Below are 22,371 nucleotides of genomic sequence, written 5' to 3' on the forward strand. Positions count from 1 at the left end.
TGGTAATGTCCAGATGAGCCATGTAAAAAAATCTTTTTCAGCACATAGACTTAATCCACTAGAAACAACTGAATAAATTTAAATGTCTTACCTTCACTTAAGGATGCATGAATAGGGGGTGAGACCAAGGGGAGAAAGGTTTCTAAATCAAAGCGACCTGTCCTTGACTGGGCTTTTAGCAGCCAGTAGCGCTTTTCCAAGTCAATAATGTCAGATTCTTCTACTGCAAGAACACAGACAAAAAAAAAATCAGACTTACTGTGAAATTATTTCTTATTATGTGCATCACGAACCCTCAGTTAACCACGTGCTAATTGCCTGTCAGTGATACAATTTGGGCCACCCCAATTCAATATTTATGCCTGTAGCTGAATTGGTAGAGCATTGCTTTAGCAGCACAAAGGTCCTGGGTTTGATCCCAGGGAACACAAATACTGATAAAAATATGTTGTATGTTTCAGATGCACTGCAAGTCATTTAAAAAAAAAAAGAATCTGCCAAATCTGTACATTTTGGGGTGAACTATTCCTCTAAATAGACATAAACATGTTTCCATAACATTTATACATTAGAAAGCACACCTGTTGCAGATTATGTTGGGGTATAAATTTAATTAGTTGATTTACATTAAGGCAACACATAACAACTAAGTGAAAGCATGAATCATCCTAATGAACTGAAAAGACTGGAGTATATATATGGCATTAGTTTGGTGGTTAAGAGGCTCTTGCTTTGCCATAATCTCTAGCTCAGGCTAATAGGCTTGGGGTTGCCCAACCCACACCTGACCATCACATACAGCAAGGCAAGTGTCAAATCACAAAAATACAATAATCTTTCTATCTAGTGCAATGTTTAGATCAAAACACAACATTTAAAAAAAAATACATTATAAAAAATAAATAAATAAAAATAAACAATCCTACATGGGTTGTTTCCCCAAGGGTTTCTGTGTAGAGACTGTGTACAATCTTAACGATTAGACTCTGTCTGAATTGTCCTTGTTTGACAGAAAGTGAGTCAATAGTCATCATTCCCATAATGCATTGGGAGAACAGGTCTACTACAGCCAAAGCTTGAAAGACAGCAGAGACCAAGAACACATAAATGAGTCTAAGGATTTATAGGTTTGTATACCCGCCCACCAATTCTCTCGATCAATGATTCAGTGTCATTTCAGGGTCTTTTGTGAATGAAAATTCATGCAGTAACAAAAGCAGTATTCGGATAGGATTCATCTTCTGTCTATCTAAACGTATGAGTTACAATTATAAACACTAGATGCCTTTTAAACCTCTATAACGGCCACATCCATATAACGTTAGTAAAAACTACACAGATCCCCATCTCTAATGTACATTGCAAAAAAAACCAATGCATTTATGAGAGCATTATAACAATACATAATTCAATACATAATTTTCAATACAATACAATACATAATCATTTCTGCTACTACGACGGGTATTTTAAGCAGACTATGACTGGATTTTCTTGATTTTATTCTGTTCTTACTGTGGATGGGATTAAGGGTGTCACGATTATGAAATTTGGCTGATAGTTAATTGTTTAATAAATTGTGACGGTTAATTGCCTGTTTTATTGCTTTGACATTTAATTCTCATAATGTTTTTGTTTGTTCATTAAATAATCTTCGCCCATTGTTGTGATTATTTAAATTAAATCTTTTGCAAGGTTTATGAGGCAGTTCATATTAATACACATAACACATATTTAATAGTAATTATTTAAAGAATATATCTATCAAAAACTGAAAATTCTTCATAAGAAATAAACAATACAGTGTCTGAAAAATAAATGAAAATAAAAATGCAATCAAAACAAACTGACTATACCAGAACAGGCCTTAAATAGTAGCCAACTAAGGTCATATTTAGTACTGGACCACATGTCTGTAGTGGCTGCAAAAAAATCTATTCCTTACAGATCCTTAAGAATAGCATCCTTGACTTCCCTAAATTTGGAATTGCTGTTTTGCCAATGTATGTTTGACCTGGCAGTTCATACTGCTTATCAAAGTTTTGCAGCATTTCTTTAAATGCCATTTTTTCCCACTGTACTGAATGGCTTGGACATGTGACACTGTTAGTTAAGGAGCGCTATCTGATACAGTCTCGTTAATGCAGGCGCTGCAGCCCCCCCTTGTGTTCTTAGAGAGATGTGCAATCATTGCGGTGATCTGAAATCATCGCGATGAGGTCAAACAATCGCAATGAGACAATATTTTAATCATTGTGACAGCCCTAGATGGGATGTCAACTTATTAGTAACTTCTTGTTTGTGTTTCATTACCCAGAAAGTTAGCAAAAGGGCTAAATCCATGTGCACAAGGCAGTGCACAATTAGCTGTAGTTGCTGCATTTTACAAAGGTTCAAATAAATGAAAAGTGTTAAGTAAGGGATCATGTTTAAGCAGAAAAAAGCCCTGACAATGTGAAGCTGAAAGTCTTGTATCACAGTGCAGGGGTTTATTTTGCGACTACAAACGAGATCCTGCTTTTTACACAGGTATTTAACTCATAAGTAAGGTAAGAAACATTTAATATTGATTTGAAATACTTTATTTGCTAATTTTTAACAAATGCAGACCTCCAAGAGGAAAACCCCGTTTACTTTCGGTTTTAAGATAAGGCGGCATTTACATGTTCAAATGTCACGAACACACTATTTAGTTTAATCATTTGTAAATGTAATGTCATATTATGTTATTAAAATACATATTTATATTTAATTTTTGTGCAACATTAAACTGTACTTTTTAAAATGATTTGCAACATTTGGTTTACAGGTGTGTTGTTTTTATCTGGGAATAGCAAACCTACAAATGTCGCGACTGGCCAATCAGAATCAAGCATTCCAACAAGCTGTGTAATAAAAATAACATTCATAGACACAGACTAATACACCCCCAATGTAGTCGAAAAATGGATGGTAACAAAAAGAATCCCAAAATACATCTATATGAAACATCTCTGTCTGAGTAAGGGCTAAAGAAACACAAGCCTGAATAAATATTTAACATCCAAGGTGCATTTATTGCATGGCCAAACAACATTTAACGCAAATCCCCTGATGGTTTCATGGTTATTACAGCAGACCAGCGAGCTCATGGAGTGACAAAGAATTATCATTATTTAAAGCAAAGTTATTACTACTGAGAGCAATCATGGGTTTATCATTTAGGCATAGCTGGAGAGAACCGATTGTTATGAAGCGTTTATTTGTCAGACACTGACTGTTAATCTATAAACACTTTAATATGAGGCATGATAAGTAGTTTATTTTATGACCTATGATGTCCTTGCAATTTATTGTAACAGGATGACAGGCGTTATTTGATGCTGTCAGTCTTTCAAGCCATCAAAACCCATTTCAGCCATTACTTATGCCACGTTACCATTACTTTCACTATTGTCCTCCACAGGCTGCGTTTAGCCCATGACAGCAACAATTACAGGTTGGATCTGAGACACATGAATACACCTTTGTATTCAACCGCAAAAACATTAGCAACCTCTCGGGGACAGATCTAATATATCCAGATATTCGGACCTGACACATCAAAACTGAATATCTGAAAAGTGCTCATCATGTAAATCTCTCTAAATCTTTCTCATGCAAATAAGAGTGACTAAATTATATGCTTGGTTGTTGACGACAATATCAAAATGCAAATGCCATATTTATTCTATTTTCTTCTTTCATGACCATTATTTAAGAAACGGTGGCATTTTAACCTCTAACAAAACATGCATACCTGTCATTTGCCAAATAACCACCTACAAACGCCAAATACTCACCTAAAGGAGCAACTCTATCAGAATGGCAACAGAAGAACCATATCATATTCCACTGTACTGACCCTTAGATGTGGCTTGTAGTCCATACAAACTATCGCTATGTTGGCAAAATGTAGTAACTCGTCATCTTCATACACAATCCGTCTCCCTCTCTTATAAATTATGTTCACCAACTCTTATTTAGGCCTTTTGGCTGCTCACATCGGGCCTTGTGTTGGTTCGAGGCATATTCTGGATGATGCATGCTAACAGATCACACAGATCATGACTGCTTCACAATGCAAGCATTCGCAGTCCTGTCATTGCGCTAAGAGGATAATCTGATTACCGTGTGTTGTTCAGGTAGCTTCTCTGATTGGCCGGAGATGGAGACACAGCTCAGGTTTATTTCAGAGCTGTCCTTGATTGACAAAGCAAACTTTTTCTAATTTTACTGAGCCATTTAATAAGTTGCTCAGTCTTAGAAGAAACAGTCATGGTGACCACTGTATAAAAAATAGGACAAGCTCTGTACATTCATTGTGTCATAGAGGAATATGCTATAGACAGAATTGATTGCGGTCATACTAATAGACAAAAAGGCTCATAAATTGACAATCCAATAATGACTGTACAGTCAGCTGATTAATGATAAAGACAAACTACTGCTGTGTCTGCAGTCTGAAGCAATCACTTGGCTTCTGTATTAAATCATAACAGAACCGGTCAGTCTATATTAGTATGCTCATGCCCAGTACTTAAAAAACAATGGCTGGGTTATAAAATTAATACTAATACTATAAAAAAAATTATTATTATTGTCATTATTATAAAACAGATTGTTGTCTATTGGTTATTACTAGAGATGCATCAATATAAAATTTTCCCACCGTTACGATAGCTGATTATTCAGACTGATATCTGCAGATACAAAAAGTTTGGTGGTTATATTAACTTTCATGCATTCTGACTTATTGACACAGTTTAAGCGTTGGTTTCCTCATGCTAAACAAATGCAAAGTGTCAAAAAAGCAGAGTATTTCTGTGCTGAATGCACTACGCTAGGATTCTTACAAGTTTCGAAACGTTTTTTCGAATACGGGTCCAGCTGACGTTTCAGGGGTAAGCCATACGTATCACTACTTTTTATAGGTACTTTCCCCCGGAAAAACACGGCCACACGTCAATCAGCAGGTGATCGAGAACCGAGGACGCCAAGTCACAGGCATCACTTCACGCGACAGCTTTGTTTTTTATCAACACTAAACAATGGCACGAAAGAAGAAGTGTGTTTTTTGATGTAAGGAGAAGAAAGCCAACATTATGGAAACAATGAATATAGTTTGTTTATCCAGGGTAGCAGCGGAGTTTTGCATGTGTTTGTTTAACGCTGGATTTTATTGAAAAGTCCTAACCGGGTCATGAGTTGAATGCGATAAGTAATGCAGGGTTCACACCAGACGCGGTAGAGGTGGCAAGCGCGAGTGATTTACATGTTTAGTCAATGCAAAGACGCGATTAGGCATCCTAATCGCGAATTAAGCGTAGGCATCCTTATCGCGAATTAAGCTTTGCCGCGGGAAACGCGCGAGTTGAAAAATCGTAACTTCGGCGGATTTCTGCGGCGCATTAACCAATCAGGACCTTGCTGTGCCGAGTAGTGACGTGATTACAGGAAGCGAGCAGAGTCTCAGCGGAGTCGCAGAAGCCCCTCCCATGACACAAATTTCCGTGTGAATGCCTCGAATGACTAGAATTTCACCCCCGAATGAAGCGAGTAAACTAAGCGAGTGTCCAACTACGCATGAATAGCACGTTTTTGCAGCCTCTACTGTGGCTGGTGTGAATGCACCATTAGACTTCTGTGTTATGTTGGAAATAGGTGCATATAATTAAACGACACGAACATAAAGTGAATCATAAGTCATCCAGTTAATGTTGCATGACTTGTGAGTCGCTCCTCCCGCAGCAAGTAACTCCTCCTTCCAAATTTTTTCATATGTTATTGGATCTGTCTTTTATAAATCTGATAAAACTAAAGACTCTTCGGAGATATGAAGAATGTAATACTACTCTATAGCCCTATTCGACGGGATTAGTTTAACATGAGAAAATCGTGCTTCTCAGAGGTCCTCTGTGTTTTTAATCCCGTCCGAATCGGCCATGTCTGTGTTTTTCTCTGAAGACCTCCGTAAGAATTCCAGAGCAATTTACCTACTGTTTTTCGCCAAACTAAGAGGTTCTCTAGGAAATGTAATCCCGTCCGGATACAAATGTCTGTTTCCCCACAATATCTTTTGAAAACGCGGTTCATTTAGTGTTTTAGCCAATATGATCTGCTGTAAGGTCTTACTAAGGCACGTATATTGTATTTCCTGAGTCCCATTCATTCAGATATGGACGTTTTTTCCCTTTCGGCGAAATAAAATGAATAAATCAAGACGAGCTGAATATCAAACACTGTTAAGACTGGCAACTGTAATATCCGTAACGTTATAAGGTAAGAACTCCGTTCAAAAGTGTTCAACTCTGGAATGGTAATGTTAATTAATAAAGATAATAAATTGTTTTTAATCATTATTTCTTAATGTCTTTTGGTTTATTATAAGCAGACAGTATATTTTATTTTGTTTTGTTAAAATTAAATTAATAAATGACATGTTCTGTAATATTGCAAAATATTAAACATTACAAACACACGTATCCAGAGCACATGATCTTCTGCAACGCCCAAATGCAAGAAACAGACACTCACATCTCTGGAATAGCCTGAGAATTTTAATCCTGTCCGAATCGGTACATAAAATCACAGACGTCCTGGGGGACACGTTGAAACTCAAACATTGTTTGGAAAACTAATCCCGTCCGAATAGTGCTTATAGGTATTCCAGATTAACATAAGATACACAGAAACAGAGTGTGTTATGGGAGCTTTAACTAAATTCTGAAGATTACATTTCCTGAATGTTATTCATTCATATAAAAGCCATTAATATTGATCATTAAATTGGTGATGTTTCTTTACATTTTCTATACACAGAGCTTAAATTCATTGCATTTTCCTGTTCTCTTTTTATAGGATACATCGACCATGACTATCGTCTGTTTTAAAACTATTGGTTGATAGCCGATTGTAAGGAAATTGGTTTTATTTACCTATAGAGATAACTGAAAATAACTTTAATTGACAGATCTTAAAATAAGCCATTGCCATTCATTTGTCAAAAGATACACACGTCTTTTTCTAAGGGATGTTTATAAAAGATGCTTAATTTAACTAAGTCCTAGTTCTTGCTTTAGCGAAGCCTTGTCTGTGAAACCAGGCCATAATCATACACAAATATGATTTTTTCGTATATTGATCGTAAACTATTTCTATTTGATTTTCTGCAATCTTATTATTTTAAATGACACTGAACGGGGAATAGGCTAACTATACAAATAAAAAAAGGTAGAAATGGGTCACAAAAAACATTCACTAATGTAAAACAAAATCATGTCTGTCACTTTTGAACAGGGGTCAACAGAGCAATGCTGCACATCCAGCACTGAATTCATTACAGTCTTCCCACATTACCACTTCATAAAAGTAAATGCACTGAGTGACTGACTCGATGGGACATCTTCATCACCTAAATAAATCATCATTTCTATGAAAAGAGTCTGGGCATCTGTGAGCCAGCGTGCTGATATTCAGTCACTGTACAGGCTCAGGGTCTCAGAGCACAGATGAGAGGACAGTGAATGCTGCCACTTCCTCCAGCGTGTCAGTTTGGTTTTAAAAGCAGGGTGGCATTGACAGCTGCAGTCGGGCCGAGTGTGTGCATGTGTTCACTGAGTGGGAAGTGTTGCCTGTCGCATGCCATTATCTCACACAGATGCCCTTCTCCCGGTGGAGGGGAGCAGACTGATTTGCCGATGTCTCTTGTCTGTCCAGGAAAGCGGTTGAAGGGAAGTGTATGGAGTAAGATTTGCAACTTGTTCAGACATCTGCAGCGTCGACGGTTTACCGAAGAGCGGATTAACGTCAGTTACTGTGACATACAACCTCTCTGGTGCGTTTATGTGATAACCTTTACGAGTTAATGTTGATTTTTCACTTAAACACAGCTTTCTAAATCTACAGGCATTCCTGCAAATAAAGCTCATAGTATAGTACACTCATAAAAATAAAAGGTGCTTCATGATGCCATAGAAGATCCATTTTGGGCTGAAGGGTTCCATAAAGAACCTTTAACAACTGAAAACCCTTTCTGATTCACAAAAGGTTTTTGTAGTAAAAAAGGTATAAAGAGAACTTTTGACTAAATGGTTCTTGAGGAACCAAAAATTGCATCGCTCTGCCTCTTTCATTTTTGCTAGCGTGTGAAAGTTGCGCAAGATCATTTCATCGTATGATCTTAAATCTTAAATATGTAAAAAAAGCTCTTACATATGCATGTACAAAACGTTGTGAGGCATGTTTACTAACAACACAAGCAGCTGTACTCTGACATAATATAAGTGTGCGTCAAAATTAAACACGTCATTTCTCCAGCTCATGTTTTAATGACTCGCCCATAGACCATCCCCTCAAAGTAATCAGGACAGAAGCGGTCCAAACTGAACAAAAACACAAGGTGTAAATGGACAATTGTCCCTCTTGTCCACCTGTGATCCAAACGACCAAAATGCATCTTAAAGGATTATTCAATTTTCTTAAAAAAATCAAGATAATTTATTCACCACCATGTCATCCAAAATGTTGATGTCTTTCTTTGTTCAGTCGAGAAGAAATTATGTTTTTTGAGGAAAACATTCCAGGATTTTTCTCATTTTAATGGACTTTACTGGACCCCAACACTTAACAGTTTTAATGCAGTTTAATATTGCAGTTTCAACGCAGCTTCAAAGGACTCTAAACGATCTCAAATGAGGCATAAGGGTCTTATCTAGCGAAACGATTGTCATTTTTGGCCAGAAAAATAACAAATATGCACTTTTAATCCACAACTTATCTTCTTCCTCCAGCTGTGTGACGAGCCAGCGCGACCTCACGAAATTGCGTTATGACCTGGAAAGGTCACGTGTTACATATATAAAACGCACACTTGCGGACCATTTTAAACAATAAACTGACACAAAGACATTAATTAGTATCATTTGACATACAACAACGTCGAAACGGTCCTCTTTCTCCACACTTGTAAACACTGGGGCGTACGTCATCCGTGACGTACTTTCGCATACGTCATCCGTGATGGGATGACGTATTACGTGAGGTCGCGCTGGCGTGTCACAGGACCGGGGGAAGACGAGAAGTTGTGGTTTTAAAGTGCATATTTTTCTTGCCAAAAATGACAACCGTTTCGCTAGATAAGACCCTTGTGCCTCGTTTGGGATTGTTTAGAGTCCTTTGAAACTCCAATTTTAAACTGAATTAAAACTGTTAAGTGTTGGGGTCCAATTAAAATGAGAAAAATCCTGGAATGTTTTCCTCAAAAAACAAAATTTCTTCTCGACTGAACAAAGAAAGACATCAACATTTTGGATGACATGGTGGGGAGTAAATTATCTGGATTTTTTTAAAGAAAATGGACTAATCCTTTAATACTAGGTGTAAACAAGCTCTTAGAGTATGGAGAGTGTATTTAGAAAGTACTGAAAGGGCATTTAGAGTAATGACACTTACAGTGAGTAACACCTGCCAAGGTTTGGTAGAAGGTTGGCGTGTCACTGTCATCAGTCAAGGTGACACACACACCACCTGACAGCAGCCAGCGGGAGAATGTGAAAGCCTCTTTATTCTGCAGCAGCCAGCTCTTAAACTTCTCGTAATTCACCTTCTCTCCCTGTACAGACAGAGACAGTAAATATACAACAAATAGCGTAATGCTCCAATGAGCGTGTGACCAATATAAAAAGCATGACAACACAGAACTGTACAAATGAGTCAGATTGTGCGCTACAATAGTTGCTTCCTTTGTTCATTGAAGGAATGCTGCTGTGTGCTGATATATTTGTGGAAGTGGGTTGGGTGATGTGATAAGCAAAAAGTCTCAGCCGAAGGATAACTAACAAAAGTGCCGCACTGGGTAGTTTTCTCCTAAATCAAAAAATGAGGCTGCAGTAGAAAGAAAGAGGGGCGAGATGAAAGTGCAGCTCAGAGAGCTAATGCTGGGTTAGTTTTAATTAAATATTGGACAGAACACACGTTGGGTTAAAAAAATAAACCTATGCTGGGTTGTTTCAACTCATGGTTGGGTTAATAACAATCCAGCATAGGTTTATTTATAACCCAACATGTGTTCATGAACATCTGTTCTGTTTAATATTTACCCAGCAATGGGCTAAAAATAACCCAGCAGAATTTAGAGTTTGGGAAAGGCAGTTTGTGTCAAAGCTGTTTTAAAAGATCTATCCATCTATCTATCTATCTATCTAGCTATCTATCTAGCTATCTATATCTGTATATATATATTGTTTGTAGTTAAACTGTCAGAAACAAACCCATACTATGTTTAGTTGTTTGTAAATTGCTGAGATGTGCAAGTGCTAAAAATGTTTTCTGATGACACTGTATAATAACCCTTTTGGTTAAAAAGTGGTTGAATTTCCTTACGGTGGCCTGACCATTATGAGTATCATTAGCATCATTAACAGACAGGTGACACTACAGTGAATCTGGCAGGTAAGTCTTCGCGGACTGACCTCAGTAAAGCACTTCCTAATAGAGGGCGGGACCTCCCCATCCACGGAACGCAGCATGTTCTCCACATCCTCTCGGACCACGCATGTGCCGGAGTCACTGGCGAACAAGCTGAAGATGTCTGTGAATACAGAGGTGCAGAGGACATGGTGGTTAATCCACACACACGTACACACATTCACAGTCCTTATCAGAGTCTAGCAGGCAATGTGTCTTGCACCCTCACATCAATCACGGCTGCCATAGCCGGAGTGTGACTGGCACAGAGGATACATCCATTGGGATTATGCGATGGGAAACCTGTGGTGACTGGAGAGGGATGTGTATGAGGCTAAAAGTTGTGTTTTGATGTTAGGCAAACAGCACAGACCAAAGCTAAATTACGGTAGATGACTGAACCTGTATATGCTGTTTGTAATGGAATTAGCTTGGCACCTTCTGTGAACTAAATAGACGCGTGAAGCTATTTAAAACTGACGATTGATGTTTATGGAGGACAATACCTGAAGAAATTAAAATGAAATACATTTAATGGGGAAAAATAAAGAAATAATTAATTTGATAAAACAAATGAAGAGTTCAGATGCAAAACCCTTAAAGGGATAGTTCGGCCAAAAATTATATTAAACCCATGATTTACTCACCCCCAAGCTGTCCGAGCTGCATATGTCCATCGTTTTTCAGACAAACACATTTTCTGATATTTTAGAAAATGTTTTAGATCTTTCAGTTAATTAAATGTGAAGTTACGGGGTCCACGACCTTCAAGTCCAAAAAAAGTGCGTCCATCCTTCACAAAATAAATCCAAACGGCTCCAGGATGATAAACAAAGGCCTTCTAAGGGTAATCCGCGCGGTGTTGTTGTAGAAATATTCATATTTAAAACTTTATAAACCAAAATTACTACCTTCCGGTAGCGCCTCCATCTTAGACTCCTCTGTATTCAGGAGAGAGTATCAGCGTAGTGTACACACTTTTCTTAGTGACGTATGACAAATTCGGAGGGCGGGGGCACAGAGCAGCAGCAGAGTAGCCTCTGTAGGCTGCGTAAGCTCTCATCCTGAATGCGGACGCGACTAAGATGGCGGCCCTACCGGAAGGTAGTTATTTTCGATAATAAAGTTTTAAATATGGATATTTCTACAACAACACCGCGCAGATTACCCTCAGAAGGCCTTTGTTTATCATCCTGGAGCCGTCTGGATTTATTTTGTGAAGGATGGACCCACTTTTTTTGGACTTGAAGGTCGTGGACCCCGTAACTTCACATTTAATCAACTGAAAGATCTAAAACATTTTCTAAAATATCCGAAAATGTGTTTGTTTGAAAAACGATGGACATATGCAACTCGGACAGCTTGGGGGTGAGTAAATCATGGGTTTAATATCATTTTTGGCCGAACTATCCCTTTAAAGGGCTCTATCATACACCCGGCGCAATGCGCGACACAAGTGTCTTTTGCTAGTTTCAACCGGGCGCAATTATCATTTTCACGTTTAGCGCCACATTGTTTAAATAGCAAATGCATTTGCGCCCAACGAGGTGTGTTCAGGCGCATTGTTGGCGTGTTGCTATTTTGAGGCAACTAAAACCTGGTCTAAAGTCTAAAGACAATTGCGCAATATGTTTTTTGTTATTTAATGAGCCCGTTAGAAATATGCGCCTATAAACGGGACGTCAACGCAGGTTTGCTTATCACATACATGAATGCGCAGCAGCACAAAAACACTTTTAAATATGAAAGATTAAAGGATTGAATGTAAAATATTATTATTGAGTCTCCTGGACATAAATGAGGATCGATTATGAGACGTTACAAGAGCTGCTTCACCTGTAGCTTGGTAAGTAAATAAATGCTTTGCTTTAAACATATGCATCTATTTTTACAAGTTTTTTAAATGCAATCAATGTATTGTATATGATGACACTGTACCTGTGGATATGGTGAGATGAGAAACTTTTTAAGTGTTGATTTGTAAAAAAATCCCATGGCGCTGTCCGACTGCTGAAACCCTTCGGCTCTCTGCACATTTGTAAATTCTTTATCTTTTGTTTGTATTTTTAGAGTACAAACCTTTTCTTGCACATTTGCAAATTATTTTATGAGATTACAATGATTATGTAGGATATCAATACATTTACAGCAATTAAAAGCCTGCTATTTGTACTTCTATGACTGAAAGAAAAAGGCTTTTAAAGGTTTTAATCCAAAAATTTTAAATTTCAATAAAAATAAAAACAACACTTTTTTAAACATTATTCTTAAACTGGGGGTATTCTTAAACTTCTTCCTCTGCTTAGTTTTTCAGTTTACAAAGTCCGTCATCTAAATAGGGATTAGACATAGCTCCAGCGCAACTGACTTTTAAACGGGATGAGAGATAAGACTCTCATTGGTTTATTGCACGCTATGCCCAAAACACACCCATTACTCATTAGGAAAATATGAACAACCCTTTTCGACCGTGCGCTCGGCGCACAAACAATTTTTCCCGTCGTTAAATTAGCAAAAGTGGGATCGGACACGCCCATTTAGACAATGCGCTTTGATCGTTAAAATAGGGCCCTAAGTGCGTCTGATATGTTTTTGTGTCGTTTAATGGATTCTGCCGGATTTCTGTAATAAGCGGAGGTGAAGAGAAGGTATTTGGTGAACATAAAATACATGCCGAGAATGTTCGGTTAACATCATCATCTCATTTTCGACTAGGGTGCCATTTAGCGGCTTTTGCATCTAAGCTATTCATAATCATTAAAAATTTTGTCCAATGTGGTCCTCAGTAGAACTTCTGAGAATAAATGAACTAAAATGAGAGTGACTAATCTATGAAGTACAGTAAACAAAAATCATAAAACATGTGTTTCAGCACATGCGTGTACTGTAGTCAAAGCCCCTTGGCACACATACATTTGGCTTTCTCTTCATCGCGTCCTCTGGTTAAAAGAACTAGCCCGACGATCAGGTAGTTAAAGTGTAGCCCTTTAGATGTGCCACCAAAGGAACTGTAGATCACCTACAACAGATGAGAGAGGAAGAAAGGTTGATTACTAAATGGATAGTTCACCAAAAAATTATATACTGATACAACGTAAAATAAACATCATTGATTGGTATTAAATTCTTTGAATGGCATTGTCTGTTACGGAAAACAGGAAATGTGGTTTATCATGCTTGCATACACTGTAATGAACATAAAAGGTCATAGAAAGATCATTAAATGCCATTCATATTTAATATATATAATTAGATGGCTCTCTAGAATACTTGGTTTTGATTGGTCAATCATGATAACAAATGTTGCTGTTGATGTTGCTGTCAAATATTTTCTCTAATATGCTTTACTGTAATTGACTGTTGTCCCTGGCAAGCACTTACCTGTGCCGGTTTCAATATGTCTCATAGCACCGTGAAGTCTAATCACATTCAACAACTCATTTTGAAACTCATAATTAGTAAGCAAGCAGTTTTAAAAAAGGCCTACTTCATCAAGGTCCTATCAAGGGTTATTTTGTGGCAACACTGTTTAACTACCCAATATCCTTTACATAATATATCAGAAACTTTATTATTCCTTTATTTAACCAGGATATCAAATTGAGATATTGCTATCTCTTCTTCCATGTAGACCTGTCAAAGTATTATGTAGTAAAGAATAAATAATAAAACCAACAAATATTGCAAAACAAGTGAATAAAACTCTTTAGCTGGAAGCACAATGCAGGCACATAGAGTACAGAACCAACAAACGTTAGTTTGTTATGCAAACTTGGACTAAAACGTGTCTCATTTAAATTTCACTAAAGTTACGTAACAAAGAAAGTCATTATTTCCCAGCAGCACGCCATTACTAAATCTACTGGGTGTTGGGTGCTTAAGGTAAGATAGCCTGGTGTTAACTGTCATTGCAGACTTTTGATTTCCTCAGAGATTCAGAGAAACATTAGACTCTTAATGATAATGCTCCCTGGCTACATATCTTCGATAAATCAGCTGACAACATTTGGTTTAAAACAGAGAACACATTTAGCTCTCTCTCTCTACACATATGGCGCTTTTCCATTGCAGTAGTACCCCACGGTTTGGTTTGGGTCAGCTTACTTTTGGGAGCTTTTCCACTGGGTACACAAAATTTTTTTTAGTACCACCTTGGTTGGGGTTTCAAGTGACCCGAACTGATACCAAAATGTGATGCAATAACACTGTAGATCACTGATTGGTCTGAGAGAATCGTCACTACCAGCGTCATCGCTATAATGTAAAAGATTAGCTTTACCCTCATGCTAGCTTGCGCTGTCTCGAGCAAACCTGTTGTCATCTGCCTTTGCTGTAAATTCCCAAACGCCCTTTTAGCGATGAAAAACATCCACAGGTTGAGAATAAGGAACACCATAACATTTTTTCCAGGCTTGCTGTTTGTGGCGGCACATTCGCGACACGCACGTCCGCATATATGCCTTAATGCAACTTAAATGAGGCTCAGCAGAGCGCATCGACCGACGCCACGGGTGTTTGTACAGAAACTGTCATGTGCGACAGAGGTAGTGATACATGTAATGTGCAAACATCTATTTGTGGTGGTTAATTTTAATTTTGTGGCTGACTGAGATATCAATGAACTTATGGGAATGTACTAAGACGCTCTCTTACATTATGTCACATCAGTAGGCAGCGCACATATAACGACACCTATAATCCCTCCATCTCCGAAGTGTTACTAAACTCGATGGAAAAGCTAACCAAGCCAAAGTGAGGTGAGCTGACCCGACCTGACCCAAACCAAACCGTGGGGTACTATGCAATGGAAAAGCGCCAATGGTGCCAGGGAACATTTATGCTGCAACACACTATATGTAAAACTCTCTGACCCAGCAGGAAATTCTCTAGTAAAACATTTTTGTAAAGACAGCTTTTGATCAGTCTATTAAATTCACTTTTATGTTTGGTGTGACACCATGTTTTGCCCATAACACTACAGGGTAACTAAAATCTTCACACCCCTAGGCGTCTGCTTCACAGTCTAGCATTCTGCAGTGTACAAAACAAACATTTACTAGAAAAAACACAAGAGGAACAATGTCACACAGTTCAGAACAAGTTTGTGGATGTAGTGAGATCCCTCAGTAGGGCTCTAGTGTGCTTGTGTCATGGATTCTCCACACATCGACACTGACAGGTCTTCTGCCCTATGGTGCCAGTCTTGATCTTGAGTAATATGGAGAACCTGGTGCAGGTTTTGTATTGTGAACACGGAGTTCAAAGAGTGCAAGTAAATCTTGACTGACACATTGAAAGAAGCAAAGCTTGACAGGTGAGCAATTCACTTTTGGCACACTTCACAATGAACGGAAATCATTTACTAAAAACAGTATTGTTCAATCATTTCTTAAAAAAAAAAATTCAGTCTGTATGACATGGGGGTCCATTCCTATTTGGGTGTCCATAAACCAAGAAAAATGTAAGTAATCCTGAAGATCTTTGATAAGGCGTTTCAGATTTTTTTAAACAGGGCTGGATCTAAACTCAGGAGGACAGTGGCCCTTCAGGATGAGCACTAGACATCTCTTTCCTATGACAACAAATTATTCAAAGTATAGTTTGTCTCTTACATATCGGCAACAAATAATTCAGATAGTTTTGAGTGCCATTATAATTTGGCATTTTCCCACTGCATATTACAGCTCAGTATGCCTTGATACGGCTCAATTTCTGTTTTATTCACCTTGTATAGTACCTAGTACTAGGTACTTTTTTATACCGCTTTATGGCGCTTTTCCTGTATGTGGTACATTACATTGATATGCTCTTATGTTGTGTGTTTGTTTGGTTCATGTGTAGAATTATGTCATGCAGTAGAGGCAGCGCACCTATAATGATATAAGTCTATAATCCCAACCATGTTAAAGCAGTACTAAACTACAGTGGAAAGGCGAACTGACTTAAAGTAAAGCGAGATGAGAAGCATCAAGCTGAGCCTCCTTAGAATTAAAATACTGAGGCCCGTTACAGCTGTGTTCCTTGTGCCTGTCTGAGACCAACAAGTTCTGCTTTGTGCATGCCAAAAAGTATTTTTGTTCTTGCATCTTAGGGTGTTTTCACATATAGTTCATTTTAAAAGAACCAAACCCAGTTCACTTAAAGTGAACCAGAAAAGGAACTAGCTAAATGTGACCTCAGTCCTTTTGGTGTTCACAATATAGTGGACTCAAAAGAGGACCCAGTTCTTTTTTTGGTCCTCTTCAGAACTGAAGTGATCTCAGACCTTTTCTTGTTCACATCACAACTTCATAAGAACTCAGATCCCAGCTTTCTGTGCAGCAGTTGATTTTGATACAATGTCCAAACGACACGCAAAGCGGACCGGGACCTCATTGATTTCACATATCAAAAAGAAATCGAACCACAAAAGAACCCAAAAGCGAACCGTACTCAGACCACCTCCTGACGTGGTCTGAGTTCGGTTCACTTCTGGGTCCTTTTAGGGGGGTCTGAGATCACTTGATTTGTTTACATATACACCTTGAACTGATCTGAGAGCGTTTGGAGGGATCAAACGAACTAGGTGTGAAAACACCCTTAATTGTGCACTAGCTGTCAAGTGTAAATGAAGTTAAAGTCTAGTTAATGAACACTGTCACCCATCTCCACAGTATCACGTGGAGTCACCTGAATGCGGCCGGATGCAGTTTTGGCCAGAGGACATGTCAGAGCTCTGGTTAAGACTCACACCATGTCCTAATCAGATGCGATCGTTATGATTCCAGCAAATTGTCTGTCCATACTGAATGCGAAAAAAGGACGTGGGGTGACCCAATCAATCACAAAACACAGCCAATCGGAACAGTTTTCCTCTGTGCCTTCTCGCAATGCAGCTAGAGCGCACACAAATGCAGATACGTATACCTATACTTTTTAGGGATTTTCTTATGCAACTTGACACATTTCTGCTTTTAAACATTGAATCATTCTCTCCTCATCCATGTTTGATTAATATTCATAATGCGCAGAACTTTCATCAAATGAGATCTCTGTGTAGGCGGAGCTGTCAGTTGCGACGTCACAGAAATAAAAAGCATTTCTAAAATATAGTCCACTGGCGCTTGTCGCAGTATCATGTTGTGGCTGGTTAAGATGAAAATTCTGATTAAAGGGATAGTTCACCCAAAAATGTAAATTTGTTCATCATTTTGTTCGGCAACCGTGAGTGTTTAGTTATTTTTCAATAGGAGTCGCTTTAGTTTTAGCAATGAAAGTTGAAAAACGCATGTTAGTGCCAAGTGTAAACAAGTACTCCGGCCCTCCAGGGTAAGATTTGAGGACCTAAAGTCTCTGTGTCGGGTGTATACTAGTATATGTGAGTCTATTCACTACAGATTGGATGAATAAACATTTGACAAAAAAGTCACTTTGTACATGTGATGATAAAAACACACTGTAAAAAAATTCAGTAGAAATTAAAATGTTATTGCGCAATTTACCGTAGATTTAAATTTATGTTATTTACTGGCAAGAGTTTGTTCAAAGTTTTGCTTCAGATTTTGTTTATCAGAATGTTTTGCTTGATGCTGTTTTTTTAGTTTTACTCTGTAAAGACAAAGACTTGTAAATGTTTAATGTTCATTTAACTTTGAACAAAATGTTGCCAGTAAAAAACATACATTTAAATCTACGGTAAGTTACCGGCAAACCAGCTGCAATTTCTACTGAATTTTTTTACAGTGCATGTTACTGTACTGTAAACGGTGTACTTGACAGCCTCTCAAATATCTGACACACTCTGTTAAAACCCAGTTAATTTTTTTTCTACATAAAATCTTCCTACAATGATTTTTCATCATTGAAAGAACTCCACACATTCACACCTCTATTTCTAATATTTGAAAGAAGGAAGTGCAAGGAAGTGCAACACTGAAATTTGTATTTATCCTGCATCAGTGGCAACTGAGGAAATGATGCACGGCCATTCAAAAACATGACTGGGGTTCTAACTATACAAAGATTAATGCAAATGGGTGAAGTGTCCCTTTAACCTGCATTTCACATGCTTTGTGAGAGTAAAGCAAATGAAGAAAATGTTTCAGAGAGTTCATTCCAGTTCATAGCCAGAATAAACACACACACACAAAACACTATTGAAAGTGATTTGAATTTGCTTTAATAATGAATAATGTTACATGCTTCCGTAGCGTGTAATCATTCCCCTTTGATGCACTACAAACACTGAGTGACTAAAGGTGGAGGTAATAATCAACTGGAGCATCCCAGACACTGACACGTGTGCAGAAGGGAAGTGGGAGGAAAAGATGGGGGAAGCGTGCAATGCTGCGAGGGATTTAATGAAGCAGGGTGCTAAAGATCAGCGTGAGGTGTTGGGCAGCTGCGGGCTGAGTTCAAGCGAACTCATTTACTTATCATGCTGATGAAATGAGCAGAAGGGTGTTTGGGGGTTCCTTCTGAAGACAGACGTAGCATGAGATATCACCTGCAGCCTGCAGGCTGTAGATTAATCATCCAAGAGACCGGCGCAGACGCTCACAACCGCAGTGTGAGTGTGTTTATACTAATGCGCGTGCGTGAAGGGTCAAGTGAATGAAATATTGCAGGACTTGACAACTCCAGGAAATGTAAAAAAATTGTGTAATGATTTTGAGAGGTGAATTAAGTAATATTAGAAATAGAGGTGTGAATGCGTGGAGTGCCAGAAACCACTCGATAAAACCATCACAAGCTGCTTGGCAAGAAACAGGATTACTCTCATAACACCACTGTTGGAAAGCACTAAAAATAACCCATTACTACACAATCTCTCTGTCATTTCCTGGACAGGTTTTGTTGTTGTGGATGAATGGCATTTTCAATCTTTTTTTGGACCAGAGCCATGACTGAAAGTTTATAACAATCACTCCATCGGGTTAAAGGACTTCTTTTAATTACACTAAAATCAATGTCTAATGCCCTCATTTACAATGAACTACAAACGGTTTTGACAAATACATTACTCTGGCATAATAACTTTGTGTAACACACACACACGCACAAAAAAAATGATTGAGAAATACACAGAAACAAGCCAAACCAAAATAACTAGCCAAGTTGGCTTGCAAAAACTAGTTCCTATGACAACAAGTGAAACTAGATACAGACAGGTTTTTGCTGGAATAGATGGGTATTTTGTGATTTATCTCAGAGATAACTTTTAAAAAAACGATAACCGAAGACTGACTGTTAAAATACAACATGCAGGTAAAGGGCCACATGAACTTAATGTTACACATGTGGTCAAGTTATGGGGAAGTCTTTAAATGTTGGAAGTAGGATGTGGACAAACGTGTCAGCGAGTGATACCATCAAGCCCCGCCCATTTAGTGCTTTTCTGGGTTACAACTGGAAACCACATGACTGTATTTAGAACATCAGCAAACCAACCAGAAATACACACGAATAGGGAAATAATCGTATCAAATGGCAGCTATGTAAACACCATATAATTAACATAGCAGACCTGCATTTTATCACACAAAACATTTGTTGCTAGAAACCAATGTTATGTATCTCTTTATGACCATTATGAAGCCTTTAAGATTTTTTTTAAGGGGGGGGGGTAACTTTCATGTTGTATTTCATGCATTCTGACTTATTAAAACAGTTTAAGAGTTTGTTTCCTTATGCTAAACATATTCAAAGTGTCAAAAAAGCAGTGTGACAGAGTATGTGCCAAATTCACTTCCCCAGTTTTTTTAGAACATGGCTACATCTTACGTACCATGGGTAGAAGTTACGTATCATATTTCTTTCATGGGCACTTCCCCGAAAAAGCAAGCCTACGTCAATAAACATGAGAGCGAGATCGTGGACGCTAGAAGTCACAGGCTTCACTTCACACAACAGCTTTGTGTTATATCAAGACTCAACAATGGCACGAAAGAAGAAGTGTGTTTTTGGATGAAAAGAGAAGAAAGCCTTGTTCAGCTTTCCAAGCCAGCCTTATGGAAACAATGCATATAGTTTGTTTATCCTGGGTAGCAGTGGAGTTTTGCTTGTGTGTTTGTTTAATTACAATTTTATTATTTTAAAAATAAAGTTTATGAGGTTCTTAATTGCCATTTTTACAACTGGCTCTTTAATGCAATTAATAATGCAATATGGGGATGTTTCAACATGGATCTTAAAAAAAAAAATCACAATTCAGATCGTGGATTGTGATTCTCTGTTATAATAAAGATCTTTTTTTTAAGGAAGATCGCCCAACCCTAATTATTATTTAGGCTAAAATATGTTTCACTATTGTAGATTAAAGGCGGAGTCCACGATGTTTGAAAAACGGTTTGGAAAAGGAGACGGGCCGACTACCAAAACACACTTATAGCCAATCAAATCAAATTAAATGCGGGTTGCGTATGTGTGTGTGTGTGGGGGGGGGGGGGGGTCTATCAACAGAAGGTCCAGATTCTATTGGGGTAGGGGCGTGTTTGTTTAGGTGATTTCAAATATCAACATTGGCTTTCAAACATCATGGACTCCGCCTTTAATATAGTAGAGATAGATAACTATAAGTGACTATAGACGGTTTCAGCAGTAACAACATAAACAAGCGGCTGTTGCGGTCCGCACGTAACTTCCGGTACACTCCGCTAATAATAAATAACAACAAAGTACTTTAAACGTAGTTTATTTATATAACAAGCAAAAAATCTACACATAGATTACCTAGGAAACCAAAACATTTGTTATTTTTGACGAGGCATTTGTTAAAGAGATCAGTTTAGCAACTAGTCAGACCATTAAAAAAACGAAACCGGAAGTAAAGTTCGGATCCAGACGTGTATCACGTGCGTCCGATGAAACCGTCTATAGATAACAATGGGAAGTAAACTATGGTAAGGTGATTTACACAGCTCACCTAAAAAGAGGAATTTCCCATTTAAATTTCCCATGCGAACCCACTTTTAACATTGTTTAAATGAGTGCAATTTAATTCTATATCTTAATTTGCCATTGACACCACACAAAATTCATCTTAATTTGAATTTATCTAAGGCACAGTAAATAACCCTTCATATGAATATTGATTCAAAATGAATATAAACAGTCCACAGCTGTTTCTAGCTAAGAGGCAAACCACAAAACTGTCTGAACAGTATGAAGCATTTCAAACATACATCAGGCTTAATGCGCCTTTGGGAAACAGCCCAATGACTCAGCCACACACAGAGATGCTAAAACATGAGCACATAATCTAGTATGTCCCAAAACATGAGCAACAACCAGAGGGAGGTTAGACGTGTGTATTTATTATATTGCTGCAGGGTGTTTTATGGTGGATTAAAGCTTTGCTCACCTCTGCAACCTTTGGTGGAACTCCATCGCCAAGTACTTCCCTGTAGAAGCATTGTTGGGTCATATAGACGGACAGGCCACTGGTCCTCTTGAAGGCATCTCGCAGACGTTTGAGCTCCACATCCGTGACTGTGAACATGAAAGAGAGTGGTCAAATAGTTGTATAGGATATTAAAAGGTTATCAATAAAAAAATCTTTTCAGTTTGAACTCATGAGCAAAACTGATGTAGTTACTGAATCATTCATTTTTCATTGCTTTATTCATTTTAATTATAGTTCTTTGCTTCAACATATGGAAGAGCAGAGAATAGACCGCTGTGTGAACCAGACTGGAACTTTTTGTTTCATTTAGTTGTATGCCGGAGAAAGCTAGTTCTTTCTTGTGAGCAACTTTTTCAAAGCAATTATGGTATAATGGTGTAGATATATGGTATATAATGGTATAGAAGGACTACATCCAATGATCCAATGCTTTTTTATCTCTCAGACACACATCTTTTTTAAACCACCCCTGCAGCTACTGTATTTAACCCAGACACTTGTGC

General features: G+C 38.0%; 1 protein-coding gene across 3 annotated transcripts in view; it reads right to left on the minus strand.

The window, feature by feature from the left end:
- LOC141363342 (ubiquitin carboxyl-terminal hydrolase 32-like) overlaps positions 1 to 21,979 on the minus strand; it is a 41,576-nt gene extending 19,597 nt beyond the window's left edge. For all 3 annotated transcript variants that reach the window (XM_073865981.1, XM_073865982.1, XM_073865980.1), the window contains exons 1-5: positions 21,827 to 21,979; positions 13,399 to 13,504; positions 10,491 to 10,609; positions 9,472 to 9,631; positions 92 to 223 (exon numbers count right to left, since the gene is read on the minus strand). In XM_073865981.1, the coding sequence (XP_073722082.1) occupies positions 92 to 223; positions 9,472 to 9,631; positions 10,491 to 10,609; positions 13,399 to 13,504; positions 21,827 to 21,964 (655 nt within the window). In that variant the 5' untranslated portion in view covers positions 21,965 to 21,979. The remainder of the gene's footprint in view (positions 1 to 91; positions 224 to 9,471; positions 9,632 to 10,490; positions 10,610 to 13,398; positions 13,505 to 21,826) is intronic.
- Between the last annotated feature and the right edge of the window lie 392 nt (positions 21,980 to 22,371).

This window comes from Misgurnus anguillicaudatus, unplaced genomic scaffold (assembly GCF_027580225.2).
Source record: "Misgurnus anguillicaudatus unplaced genomic scaffold, ASM2758022v2 HiC_scaffold_34, whole genome shotgun sequence".
NCBI lineage: Eukaryota > Metazoa > Chordata > Actinopteri > Cypriniformes > Cobitidae > Misgurnus > Misgurnus anguillicaudatus.